The sequence below is a fragment of the Nyctibius grandis genome, chromosome Z (genome assembly GCF_013368605.1).
Source record: "Nyctibius grandis isolate bNycGra1 chromosome Z, bNycGra1.pri, whole genome shotgun sequence".
Classification (NCBI taxonomy): domain Eukaryota; kingdom Metazoa; phylum Chordata; class Aves; order Nyctibiiformes; family Nyctibiidae; genus Nyctibius; species Nyctibius grandis.
In genome coordinates this window covers 49,009,294-49,024,033 of record NC_090695.1, presented here as the reverse complement: position 1 = coordinate 49,024,033, position 14,740 = coordinate 49,009,294, and the positions used below count along the sequence as shown (strand labels likewise).

Here is a 14,740-nt window from a genome sequence, read left to right as displayed (position 1 = left end):
AACTAAATTCTGCTGGCTAGCAAATTATCAGATTAAGCTGTCATGAACTAATACTGAAATGCAATGGTCTGACTACATCCAACTCTGTTACATTAGTTTTCTCAATATTTTATCACAAGCAATAACCACTACAATTATAGGTACATACAGGAAGAACTGTCAGTGTTTTCTTTTAGAGAGGACATCATATTTGCCTGAATTTGCTGTGTTTAAGGTTAAATCTCGGAACGTACTCTCAGCTCTACACGTTTGTCTTTTACATACTTGTCTTTTACAGTTTCTTAGCTGTTACTGGCAACTGTAACAGTTAAGACAATGAACTAGACAGAGGTTTGGCCTTTAATGCATAAAAAGCACAGAAGCTACATCCAGAGAAGAAATGCCATGTCAACAGCTGGGAAAGCCACAGCCTGGTCTAGTGGACAGGCTCATCTATCACAACCCAGCCAGACTGTCTATACAGTCTGGAATGCACGAGAGGTACAATGCTTCTTCCTAAGAAATTATTTGCTATAGTTTCAGCTCAGGAAAAGACGACATGATTTGTAATATCAGTAGGAGCCCATTTCTGGAGGGTCCACGCAGCCATTCTCTTTCCTTAGCACCAAAGTAAACCCATTAGGACCAAGGAGGAATAGTTACTTTAGTGCCTATCTTTCCTCCGTGATTCCTCCAACCTTTCTTTATGTGTGCATCTACATAACACACGATCAAGAATAAACTGTATTTGCCCTGTGGGTTTGACACTGGTTGCTTATGGTACTGTAGAAAAACGCAAGTGAATCTGTTTTTTTAAAAATAAAATGAGCTAAATACTTATACGCTTTATTAAAGAGGAAAGAGTAGGGGTTTTTAAAATGAAAGAGCTTTAAAGTATTAGAGAATATTTTCAAACTATAATGTATGCAAGTGATACACTTCTAATTTACAGTTTTTCAAAGGGTCCATTTAGCCCAATTTCTTACATTGCAGCAATCCATATAGACCTACAGAACACATACAGATGTATACAGTTGCCCTTTTCTATGATTAAATAGCTTCCATATTTCTTTTAGTGTCCTTTCTGTATATCACACTCAAGATGCAAATGCACAAGGAATTCATGCTGCAGAGTAACACTGCTTTTTGTTCTCTTTTTTGTTCTTAATTTTCAACACCCCATTTGTGTTTTTTGACCTCTACTGAGAGTTGGATCGACATTTTCATAATTATCTCCATTACTCCAAACCTCTTTCTCAACTAGAAACAGCTAATTCAGAACTGATTACTACATATGTACAGTCCAGGTAATATTTCCTAGGTGCCTCCCTTTTCTTCTAACAAAATAAATTTTTTGTACCAAGTTATTATGCAACATTTTGACACTATTCCACAACTTTGGTTTCCTTTATTCAGCATTCCCTTTACTATTGCAGATGACTTGGTATCACAAACTTTACTCTGACCCTTTTTTTCCCCACTCTGTTCCTTTATTTCATTGGAACAGAACAAAACAAAATTGAGATGCCTATACAACACAATCAGTGACCCACTCCACCAAGGAAAACTGAATTTTTTCCAGAGCAATTCAGATCTGCCGTAAGACCTACAAATCCACACCCTACTCATAGTATTGTATTCTATAGTTGTGTTTTGGGGCATTTGTTTGGCCTGTCATTTATTATACCACACAAGGCCTGAGAAGCAGTATTTAGCTGATGTAAAGGATGAACATCCATCATGAAACGATGTAATAAGCTTTGTCTGTGTCATACACTACAGCTACAGGCTCTACATTTAAAACCCTTTCTCCCTCATTTAAGAAAGGTAACAGCAATGGAATGCTTAATACAATACATGATGGGTATCCCCTTATTTAAGCTATTTTATCCAAAATTTGGTTGCACACTACTCTTAAAGAAGTGAAACACCCATGAGTTTCATTACACTAGATTTTCTTCTTTGGTATATAAAGATCTCAAAGTAAGGTATTTGACCTTAAAATGCTAAAAGCTATATAACAGGTTCTTTTTCCTCTGTAGAATGAAAAATATAATACTTTGCCTTCAATGTTCAATGAAAAAGAATTCTTTACCAGAGTTGGATAAATTGTTCTTTTCAGGTATTTCCTTCTCCTGGCTACTTAAAATGAAGTCCTCTTGAAAAACATGGAACAACTGCGTTTTCCTGCCATGCTAAGAAAGTAAAAACACACACAGGAAGTGAACATCACGGAGTGTACATCATGGAGTATTTAAGATTGCTCTCTAACATGGGAGCTTCTAACTTGTAAGTTATACACATCAATGAAAGATTCCTCAAGAAAATGCACCTTCATTACTGACATGCTTTCCATTTACAGGTACTATGAAACCAAAAGCAAGTATATGTCAGAATCAGCCTTCAAATACATCACCTTCACCTGATGGAGAGCTACAGATATAGCGTTTATTACTAGCACTTTTTAAACACGCTAATTATGGTATTAAATGAATAATGAAAAAGTTCTTACAAGCTCTGTGATAGCATCCAGTTCAATGATACATCCTGGGCGAGCTGTAGATTGCTGACTTATTATGTTAAAAACTTCACCAACATATTTCTGTTCAAAAAGAGTCAGGGGAATGGTCAGTTTTGTGCATTTCTGTGGCACAGTCTGCTAGGTAGATGCAACATCACTAAGCAAATGTTAACTAAAGCATTAAATAATGGTTGCAATCCACCAAGAACACAGGTAACATTCCTAGCTTTATCAAGAGCCACATTGTTTTTGATGGCTGAAAGGTGACAAGAACATCTGCAAAGCCTCACATTCAGCAGTTTATTGTCCTTTCCCCAAGCTGCACTGTCATGTCAACTTTTCCTTAGGATGGAAAACACACACAGTTTATTGCTCTGTTATTACTCCTTGTAGTGAAAGTGTTTCAGAGATATTTCCCAAACAAACATTGACCTGCCTCAATATGCAGAGTTTGAGATTAAATGGAATGCAGTATGGCTACAACGCTAAAAAGCTTTACCATATCTGTTTTTACAAGCAGAGGTAAACTACCGTAGTTTGTGAAATCCTCAGCAACTAGCTTAGTCAGTTACCAACAAGTCCGAAACTAGTGCTGCCGAATGAAGTTCCGACCTGCAAAAACTTGAGATAGCTTTTCACTTACAGAAATTTCTGGATTGGAAAGCTCACACAAAAGTTTCTTAGCATCTATTACAGCTTGGTATAATCTCAAATGCTGTCCATCACTAGCCACAAAGCAGGCACTTGGAGAATTGCAGTATGCACCTGAAAAATAAGAATGCAAAAAGTGTTCCGATATTCAAACACCAACTTGCTCCTTTTTTTTCTTTTTGGCAAGAAGCAATTTTCAAGTTATGAAAGAAAATAATATAGCATAAGAAACATTCTCACTTGTTAATTTCTGATCACAAGCAAGAACTACAAAGTTTAATGCTGTGCTCAGCAAACAAATCAAAGTATATGAAATTAAATGAGAATCCCATTTGCAAACCAGAGCAAAATCTATCCGTGCTTTTAAGCATTCAACACGTTCCGAAGTATGCACTAGCATCTAAGAACTTCACTGCATTAGCTCCTAAAATACCAAATATATAAAAGAATGCAGAAGAACACAGCAATTCTTCACACAGGAATACACAATTTCCAAGTATCAGCAGCTTGGAAATTTGTGACATAAAGGACCGATGCTTAACAATTTTTCCAATGCATTCAACTATATCTACATTATCTATTTAATAGCATGATTTTATTATATCACGTTTATTCTAGAACACTTCACAAATTCAGAAATGAAACTCACCAAGGCAATAGCTGGGTATAAGTGTAGGCAGCCATGCAACATTAGAAAAAGCTGAAATATGGAGAGAATTGATCCGAGCAAGTTCAGAAACTCCACCAGAAAAGGATAAAGGCCCAACAGGGTCAACTCTCCAAAGAATAAGTTCACTGTAAACTGCACTGGGATCCTGGGATGTTACATTTGCATTGCCTCTACTCTGAAGTCTTACTGGTAACTCCTGAGACTTTAAAGAATCATTTGCCTGTTTTACATTCTCAACATCTGGTGAAATTAGAGCATTGTGATGTGAGGTTGTAAGCAGCAGTGGTAATACTGAGTGGCAAGCCAAGTCATTAAGATGAAAACGGTGACCACAATATCGGGATTTATGTGAAATACTGAGTACAGTTGAAAAAGCAGATTCCTCAGCAAAACTCACTAGCCACTGGTTCAATGACCCATCTGCGTGTTTGGAAATCATCATAACAGTGGGTGTAAAGATACTTAGTTTTAAACTGTTGGTTGATTTACTGTGTCCAGAAGAGATAAGCATAGATGAAGATCGTGTAAGGCCAGGAGGCTTTTGTTTGCCTTGTTGAATAGCTAAGTCAACATTTTTGGTACAAGCATACATCACTATACTTCTGCAAAGAGAGTTTGCATCACCCGTTGGAAATGCAACAGGAATTCTTGAGACAAACGACACCTGGAATTTCAAGAAAGGAAGAAAGAATAAGTGCTAGAGTTATTATCTCATCATACTTCTCACTGAATAACAATACATAATCCAGAAAAAATAAAGTACCTGCACCTGGCGAAACATGCCAGGCTGGTATTCATCTAGCCAGTCCACATGCCATACCAGCAGTGAACCATCCATAGGATGTATACTGAATAGCATGTCAGCATTTTTACTCCATTCAGAAAGCAGTACTTCAATTTCATGATCAATAATAGCAGAAGATAAGGGAACAAGGCTCAAATTTGGAGCAGTTTTCACATCACCCAGTTCCTTCTTTTCTTGGTTTCCTTTTTGTTCGTCTCCATTTTCATCAACTTCTAGAACACACACAGATAGATAGATAGATATATTATATTCAAAAGCAGAATTATTGCAGTGTCAGTCATGCATTGGGAGTACCTTTCAGGCCTCTTATATGCCACTCATATAAGCACAAATGTAAAATAATGAAAATTTTAACCAGAAATCCTCTAGTGGACCTCAATGACTAACAAATGAAAACAGTTTAAATTGAACCTTAATTTGAAATCTTTTTATTTTCCCTATTTTATACAAATTTTTGCATGCACAGGAAGAACAAAAGCAGTTATCTCCAAACTATATATTTAAATTAATTGACTATATTATGTTATAGCATAAAGCTATTTAAATTAGGTGTACATTAATATTTTAAAGAAGAAAGTTTATTCTAAGGTTGCACCTGCTTCCTTAAAAATGTTAAAATAACACACTTTCATGCAAATGCCTCCAGGTCAGCCTAAGTAAATAATACAGTTTTGACCGTAAATAACTCAAATTTCTGGAACAACCATAAACAAATACAGAATTTCTAGATACGGCTTTTTAAAAGTCACTCAGATACTTCCAGTGTAAATGAAGTAAATGCATAGAAATGGTACTGTAATCTGTCTGTATCCTTGTATGTCAAGTTGCCTGCCTCTTACTTCACATAAAAGAATATTACAAATTACTTTGTAAAATGAAAGTGATTTGTGTATGATAAGACTTTTACCTTCTTCTGATCTAGCATCCATCTGATTAGATTCCTCAGTGTTAGTCTCAGGACAATGATGTTCAAAACTCTTTTTAAGTTGTTGCAAAAATACTTCCATGGATAAGGTAAAATGAAGTTCTTTATTGTTTAGCCAGTGCACAACAAAAGGTCCACTTTTTTCTTCACTTTCACCAAGAGTGAGAGATGTGATAGAAGGGAGCAGAGGAATATCTACCAGAAAAAGATGTTGACATTTTTGAAAGCCAAGTAGTTCAGTTAAAAAATAATTTCAGAGAAATTGTTTTTAAGCAGAAACCCTACCATAAAAAAAAAAACAAAACAAACACTAAGTGTATTGCCACTTGTCATTCCTTTTACCAACATCATCTACCTTCAGTATTAAAATTACCTGACTGCTACTACAAGAGATCTTCCACATGGAGGCTCTTTGGTCTACTTACATTAGGATTACAGTATGGCCCTGTGCTGTTACATCTTCATGATGTAACAGTGCCCATACAGATTAATTTACCATGTCTTTTGCTACTACAGCTCAGTATGAACCAAATAATTTAAGCATAATTTCCCAACATTTAGTCCATAATGGAGGCTGCAGTAGATATACACTGTAATCAAGGACCACATATGACAGGGATTACACTAACAAAAATTAGTACTGTGACCAGATATGTCCTCTGTAACACCATCACATAAAGCCACGATTTCTGATTCCTATAGATTCCGTTACTATTTTACATTGCCCTATGATCTACTTGGTGTCCCAGGTGGCTGTGAAAAATAATGCAGTAATCAAAGTAAGTGACAGAAGTAAGTATCAGACTGCTGCCAGAGTAACATCATCAAAATTAACTGTGGCCAAAAAGCAGCATGGTAATTTACTGCTATTTCCTCAAATGAGCCATACAGCAACATGCTAAAAGCTCAACCTGCATTTAATTCCCACCTAGAAGTCTCCATATTCTCATCTCCTTCTGCTCCCTATTTATGCAGCATTACTTAAATTCCATGCCCCGAGAGACAAAATACTTTTTACTCCAATTTTGATTTTTGTTTTGTTTCGTTTTTTCCCCAAAGCCAGTGATGGCTTTGAATTACTTACCCTCCAGTCTAGCCTAAGAAAATGATAACTGAGAGCACACAGATAGAAGAAAGGACCACCTGGACTACCAGCAATTTTATTGTGGAGAGGGGACACAGCAGGGGAACGGGGCAAGAGGAGCACAGAGCATTTAAGAAATAGAGTCTGTCTTCCTAAAAAGGCCAATTAATGCCCATCTCAAAAACATCATAATACATTTGGCAAAAACAGAACTTGGAGGGAAGAATTCTATTTTTGGATCTCTTTTTGAAAGATGAAGCTACAGTAAACGTGAATAAGAAGGTGAACTAGAAAGACAGCTTTTCAGATTAGATTATAAATCTACATCCTTTGAGTATGTATCAAAAGATCACTAAAGAAGTCACTTTTTTTCCTCATTCTATCTCAAAACTACCAACTTCTAACTGATGCTCAGCTCTGGACAAAATCTTTAGTGAATTTCCATCTGCTTCATAAATCACATTTACTCCTTCCAGAAAACTTCTAAGGTCTTTGGATTCAATAACTTTTTCTGGATTTGCCTAGAGATAATTGTGTCCCAACCACTGTTTACTCATTTCACTGAACTCTACCCAGGCTGAATACCAGTTTAAACACTCTAGTATAAAAGAATGCCTCAAGGATATTGTTGCTATACGAAAATGAGTTTAAAAATTAACAACAGAACATAAATACAATAAAAATTTAGAAGAAATTTATTCTTATGACAGCATTATTCTTCAAAAAGTGAAGTGAATGAAATATAAAGCTGCTTTGGCCCCGGTTTTTACAAAGTACCCTGAATATTGTAATAAGGGCAAATTTTCAAGTGAGAGATTCATAAATTGATTCAGTTTAAATTAAATGAGAGAAAATACAATTAGGTTTTCGGATTAAATTTAATTTCAAAAGGGCAAACTAAAAGGACTACTTAGAGAATCTGGTTAGACTGAGGTACTTAAGGACTTGACTGTGAGGGAGAACAGCTATTTCTTCAAATTAAGATTTAAGATCTGAAAGTGACTTCGAACAGAGGTTCTGCATTAAAGAACAACCCGTTACCCTCCAATCTACTGAGTTAAAGACCAACTGATCCAAAAGACAGTATCAAGATACATAATATAGAAAACACAGAAGGAATACAAAATTAAGAAGGTCAGATATAATTGTTAGACACCTAGGAAAATCTTTTAACCTTCTTTTCCAAAATTACTTTTATTCCCATTCTGTGAGTTTGCTGTTGGGCACATTTCTATTGCAAAGACTATTAAAAGTGAAATTAAATTTTACTTAGTTATTATGTATAAACAAACAAGGAAAGAAGGGCATTAACAGTATATATAAAAAAAGATAGTGAAAGATCATGTGCTAGCCCCATGAAAAGGTTAGCTAGCTCCTTGTGCAATCTGAAGATGCAGAAATGCACAGAGGAGAACTACAAATCTCCAAGAAGCTTTGGAGAAATTTTCCTTTATGACATCGGGTAGTAAGTTATGTAATGACTGGAGACATTTCCTGTAGAAATAGGATAGCACTGAAGGTACAGCACAAAACCGCAAGAAGTTTCCTTCTGGTAGCCTGGATGGGATTCTAGTCATATCTGTTAAAAGAAACATGAACCAATACTAAAAAAGGAGAAGACTAACTCTAATCTTACAGGAGACAGTGTTTACACCTTGCTTAGCCCACCAATAGTAATGGAAACCAACAGTTCGTTATAAACATACCAAAGACTGTACAGCTACAAACATGAACTAATCATGAACACCTTTAGGTCAAAATTGGCCTTTCAAACAAGGGTCAGTAGTAACAAAAAAACAAAACAAAACAATTTAAAAATATTGTTTATAAGACAGAGCTTAACTAGTTTAAGAAAAGGATTACACAAATGTTTGTTCATTAAGTCTAGACACAGGAAATCACATGACAGCAGTAAAACCGTAATGAAAGGCCACACAATATTGCATTTCTATTTAGTTTTTCAATGAGCAGACATGTGCTTTATTTTCAGCATAAAAAAGCGATTATGAAGACAGAAATATGAGCTACTCTAGGGGATTTTCCTTAAATGCCTATCAAGACATTGCTTGAGTGCAACAGAATATTAAAGTTTATGGAACACAAGATGAAGGCATGTTTTGCTTGGTTCAGAGACAGAACAGAAGCACAGGGAGGTGTGGTTACTTCAAACACTTAATATCAGGTACCCATTCTAAGAACCCAATGGGTTGTGCTCCCAGTATCATACACAATTCCCAGTAAATTTTTAACTCCAGTTACAAACACTTAGCCTCTGCATCTCACACCACTGTGAATCTCAGTTAGAAGACGGCCAAAAGTGAAAGACAGGGTTACTGTACAGGAAATTTATTCAAATTTAGAGGCAATGTAGGCCCACTGATGAATGAGGTGAGGGCCCTGGAGACAGAGGATAAAAAGAAGGCAGATTTACTGAATGCCTTCTTTGCCTCCGTCTATACTGCTGGAGGCTGTCCTGAGGAGCCCCGGACCCCTGAGGCCCCAGAAGAAGTCAGGATAGAGGAGGAATCTGTCTTGGTAGATGAGGGCTGGGTCAGGGACCAATTAAGCAATCTGGACGTCCATAAATCCATGGGCCCTGATGGGATGCACCCGCAGGTGCTGAGGGAGCTGGCGGAAGTCATTGCTAGGCCACTCTCCAACATCTTTGCTAAGTCGTGGGCAACGGGAGAGGTGCCTGAGGACTGGAGGAAAGCGAATGTCACTCCAGTCTTCAAAAAGGGCAAGAAGGAGGACCCGGGTAACTACAGACCAGTCAGCCTCACCTCCATCCCCGGAAAGGTGATGGACCAACTTCTTCTTGGTGCTGTCTCTAGGCACATCAAGGATAGGAGCATCATTAGGGGCAGACAACATGGCTTCACCAACGGGAAGTCATGCTTAACCAACTTCATAGCCTTTTATGAGGACATAACCCGGTGGATAGATGATGGTAAAGCTGTGGATGTGGTCTATCTTGATTTCAGTAAAACGTTTGACACAGTCTCCCACAGCATCCTCACAGCTAAACTGAGGAAGTGTGGTCTGGATGATCGGGTAGTGAGGTGGATTGTCAACTGGCTGAAGGAAAGAAGCCAAAGAGTGGTGGTCAATGGGACAGAGTCCAGTTGGAGGCCTGTATCTAGTGGACTCCCTCAAGGGTCTGGACTGGGACCAGTACTATTCAATATATTCATTAATGACTTGGATGAGGGAATAGAGTGCACTGTCAGCAAGTTCGCTGATGACACAAAACTGGGAGGAGTGGCTGACACACTGGAAGGCTGTGCTGCCATTCAGAGAGACCTGGACAGGCTGGAGAGTTGGGAGGGGAGAAACTTAATGAAATATAACAAGGGCAAGTGTAGAGTCCTGCATCTGGGCAAGAACAACCCCATGGATGAGTACAAGTTGGGGACAGAGCTGTTGGAGAGCAGCGTAGGGGAATAGGACCTGGGGGTCCTAGTGGACAGCAGGATGACCGTGAGCCAGCAGTGTGCCCTTGTGGCCAAGAAGGCCAATGGCATCCTGGGGTGTATTAGAAGGGGTGTGGTTAGTAGGTCAAGAGAGGTTCTCCTCCCCCTCTACTCTGCCCTGCTGAGGCCGCATCTGGAATATTGTGTCCAGTTCTGGGCCCCTCAGTTCAAGAAGGACAGGGAACTGCTAGAGAGAGTCCAGCGCAGAGCAACGAAGATGATTAAGGGGGTGGAACATCTCCCTTATGAGGAGAGGCTGAGGGAGCTGGGTCTCTTTAGCTTGGAGAAGAGGAGACTGAGGGGTGACCTCATTAATGGTTATAAATATGTAAAGGGCAAGTGTCACGAGGATGGAGCCAGGCTCTTCTCAGTGACATCCCTTGACAGGACAAGGGGCAATGGGTGCAAGCTGGAACACAGGAGGTTCCACATAAATATGAGGAAAAACTTCTTTACGGTGAGGGTGACTGAACACTGGAACAGGCTGCCCAGAGAGGTTGTGGAGTCTCCTTCTCTGGAGACATTCAAAACCCACCTGGACGCGTTCCTGTGTGATATGGTCTAGGCAATCCTGCTCCGGCAGGGGGATTGGACTAGATGATCTTTCGAGGTCCCTTCCAATCCCTAACATTCTGTGATTCTGTGAAATCGTTTCATTATGTAGAATATTCTTTCACACACTAAATCAAACCAACGTCCTAGTAGTTTTGCATGATCATGTAAATACTGTATAAATACATCTGAGCTAGTTAAGCTTACACAGACAACACAGACCTAATGGCAATTGCAGCCCTCCCTGTAGGGAGAATTTACCACACTTCTTACCTGTGGCTGGATTGATACTGGCAGCAATATGAAAGTGACAAAGTGCATTTGCATGAGGAGGGATGTTCCTGTGAACCTCATGGGGATCTTGCTGATGTGGAGCATATCCAGTATGTGCTACAACAGCACCCGACCTCCTCCTTCCTCGTCGAAAGTGCCTCAGGTTTAACTGCATGAAGAATAAGGTGTCATTATAATTCCTTTCAAAAAGAAAAAGCAGATTTAATCTGTAAGTGGTTTTCTAGATACTAGTGAATGAAATTTTTCAGTTTAAAAACTAAAGCATCAGGTGGAGTTTCTTGCAAAAATTACACTGTTCAGGTTCTGTCTGCAGCAAAGAGATACCAGTGCCTTCAGATTCATTTATGAAGGCCTGTACGGTACCTTGACATAGTAACTGCTTTGTATTTCAGTGTGCAGACAGTGTTCACACAGATTTTATACTTAAACAGAAAATACTATTGTGTTTCATAAAGGTGTACCATGCTTAATCAAGATTCTGAACAAAGCAGCAAATCTCAATAATCTCATTTCAGAGACTGAAAAACTGGATCAGTACTTTGGATCTGATTAGATCAGTACTTCCGCTCCTATTATAAGGGCCCAGTGAGTATTAAGGTCTTCCTCCCTTTGTGCAAATGTATGTTCCCAAGGGAAAAATAATTTTTAAGACTGACTATGCCAGTATTAAAAAGTCTCACTCCACATACTGCACAGTTCAACCCCATTGTGCTGTAGATATCTATATAAGCACCAAAAGGTACAAGGTACACAATTTGTATTAAGGATGGTATTACACTCCTGGCATTCCTTTTCACTTGCTATCCTTTGCATCTTACCACATCACGCTCATGTAAAACAGTTTGCTCTCAATTTCTACGTATGTGTTGTTTCTGATCTCTAATGTTTCCTCTGATTTTCAAGAGGAACACAAAACTGTCTCCAACTTCCTTTGCCCTCCCCGTTGACTATTTTTTCTTTGCTGTCCCTTTCAACCTCTCCTATTTATCGACTATACCACATGTGCTAAGAAAGCACCATGAGCATGCTAAATACATCACTCCACTAAGATAAAAGCACAATGCCCACATACTCTCTACAGAGCTTTGTAGGAGACCACTAATGCTTCAGCTCCCCTCTGCTTCCCATTCATTAGAAAACACTACCCAGTAAGTACCATTTGCCGTAGAGATACAGCTTACAAGCAGTCTGCTCCACCTGAGGACTACAGCAGAAAGGCAACAAAGGCTATCTTTCTTTCCTCCATATTATCACTGTTTTTCCAGTTGCAGAAGCCAGAGAACATTCCACAACTCCAGAGGTAACAAGTTCTACAACTCCATTGGATCAGGATGAGGAGGGTGATGAGGCCTTCTACAGGCAGCTGAGAGCAGTCTCGCAATTACAGGGCCTGGTTGTTGTGGGGGATTTCAACTACCCTGATATTTGCTGGGAGGCCTACTCAGCCAGCCATCTTCAGTCCAGGAGGTTCCTCCAGTGCATTGATGATAACTTTCTGATGCAAATGGTGGATGAGCCAACTAGGAGAGGAGCGCTGCTGGATCTTATCCTCACTAACAAGGAGGGTTTGGTTGAAGTGGTGAAGGTTGAGGGCAGCCTTGGCTGTAGCGACCATGAGATGGTACAGTTCAGGATCTCATGTGGCAGGAACAGAATAGCTAGCAGAATCACAACCCTGGACTTCAGGAGGGCCAACTTTGGCCTTTTCAAGCAATTGCTAGGGGAAATCCCATGGGACAGGGTACTAGAAGGTAAGGGGGCTCAAGATAGTTGGTTAGCATTCAAGGACTGCTTCTTCCGAGCTCAAGATCAGAGCATCCCAACAGGTAGGAAGTCAAGGAAGAGTACCAGGAGACCTGCATGGTTAAACAGGGAACTGCTGGGCAAACTCAAGTGGAAGAAGAGGGTGTACAGATCATGGAAGGAGGGGCTGGCCACTTGGGAGAAATATAAGTCTGTTGTCAGAGGATGTAGGGAGGCAACTAGGAAAGCTAAGGCCTCCTTGGAATTAAACCTTGCAAGAGAGGTCAAGGACAACAGAAAGGGCTTCTTCAAATACATTGCAGGTAAAACCAACACTAGAGGCAATGTGGGCCCACTGATGAATGAGGTGGGGGCCCTGGAGACAGAGGATAAAAAGAAGGCGGAGTTACTGAATGCCTTCTTTGCCTCAGTCTATACTGCTGGAGGCTGTCCTCAGGAGCCCCGGACCCCTGAGGCCCCAGAAGAAGTCAGGATAGAGGAGGAATCTGTCTTGGTTGATGAGGGCTGGGTCAGGGACCAATTAAGAAATCTGGATGTCCATAAATCCATGGGCCCTGATGGGATGCATCCGCGGGTGCTGAGGATGCTCGCGGAAGTCATTGCTAGGCCACTCTCCAACATCTTTGCTAAGTCATGGGCAACGGGAGAGGTGCCTGAGGACTGGAGGAAAGCAAATGTCACTCCAGTCTTCAAAAAGGGCAGGAAGGAGGACCCGGTTAACTATAGACCGGTCAGCCTCACCTCTATCCTTGGAAAGGTGATGGAACAACTTCTTCTTGGTGCTGTCTCTAGGCACATCAAGGATAGGGGGATCATTAGGGGCAGTCAACATGGCTTCACCAACGGGAAGTCATGCTTAACCAACTTCATATCCTTTTATGAGGACATAACCCAGGTGGATAGATGATGGTAAAGCTGTGGATGTGGTCTATCTCGATTTCAGTAAAGCGTTTGACACAGTCTCCCACAGCATCCTCACAGCTAAACTGAGGAAGTGTGGTCTGGATGATTGGGTAGTGAGGTGGATTGTCAACTGGCTGAAGGAAAGAAGCCAGAGAGTGGTGGTCAGCGGGACAGAGTCCAGTTGGAGGCCTGTATCTAGTGGACTCCCTCAAGGGTCGGTACTGGGACCAGTACTATTCAATATATTCATTAATGACTTGGATGAGGGAATAGAGTGCACTGTCAGCAAGTTCGCTGATGACACAAAACTGGGAGGAGTGGCTGACACACCGGAAGGCTGCGCAGCCATTCAGAGGGACCTAGACAGGCTGGAGAGTTGGGAGGGGAGAAACTTAATGAAATATAACAAGGGCAAGTGTAGAGTCCTGCATCTGGGCAAGAACAACCCCATGGATGAGTACAAGTTGGGGACAGACCTGTTGGAGAGCAGCGTAGGGGAAAGGGACCTGGGGGTCCTAGTGGACAACAGGATGACCGTGAGCCAGCAGTGTGCCCTTGTGGCCAAGAAGGCCAATGGCATCCTGGCGTGTATTAGAAGGGGTGTGGTCAGCAGGTCAAGAGAGGTTCTCCTCCCCCTCTACTCTGCCCTGCTGAGGCCGCATCTGGAATATTGTGTCCAGTTCTGGGCCCCTCAGTTCAAGAAGGACAGGGAACTGCTAGAGAGAGTCCAGCGCAGAGCCACAAAGATGATTAAGGGAGTGGAACATCTCCCTTCTGACGAGAGGCTGAGGGAGCTGGGTGTCTTTAGCTTAGAGAAGAGGAGACTGAGGGGTGACCTCATTAATGTTTATAAATATGTAAAGGGCAAGTGTCATGAGGACAGAGCCAGGCTCTTCTCAGTGACATCCCTTGACAGGACAAGGGGCAATGGGTGCAAGCTGGAACACAGGAGGTTCCACATAAATATGAGGAAAAACTTCTTTACGGTGAGGGTGACTGAACACTGGAACAGGCTGCCCAGAGAGGTTGTGGAGTCTCCTTCTCTGGAGACATTCAAAACCCACCTGGACGCGTTCCTGTGTGATATGGTCTAGGCAATCCTGCTCCGGCAGGGGGATT

At 40.7% G+C, this 14,740-nt stretch overlaps 1 protein-coding gene across 9 annotated transcripts in view; it reads right to left on the bottom strand.

Moving 5' to 3' along the window:
- DMXL1 (Dmx like 1) overlaps positions 1-14,740 on the bottom strand; it is an 86,958-nt gene that overhangs the window by 47,957 nt on the left and 24,261 nt on the right. For 7 of the 9 annotated variants that reach the window (XM_068423790.1, XM_068423792.1, XM_068423791.1 and 4 more), the window contains exons 9-15: positions 10,934-11,102; positions 5,534-5,746; positions 4,585-4,838; positions 3,801-4,485; positions 3,144-3,265; positions 2,492-2,581; positions 2,075-2,174 (exon numbers count right to left, since the gene is read on the bottom strand). In XM_068423790.1, the coding sequence (XP_068279891.1) occupies positions 2,075-2,174; positions 2,492-2,581; positions 3,144-3,265; positions 3,801-4,485; positions 4,585-4,838; positions 5,534-5,746; positions 10,934-11,102 (1,633 nt within the window). The remainder of the gene's footprint in view (positions 1-2,074; positions 2,175-2,491; positions 2,582-3,143; positions 3,266-3,800; positions 4,486-4,584; positions 4,839-5,533; positions 5,747-10,933; positions 11,103-14,740) is intronic. The other 2 variants (XM_068423795.1, XM_068423797.1) reach the window with 2 other exon arrangements.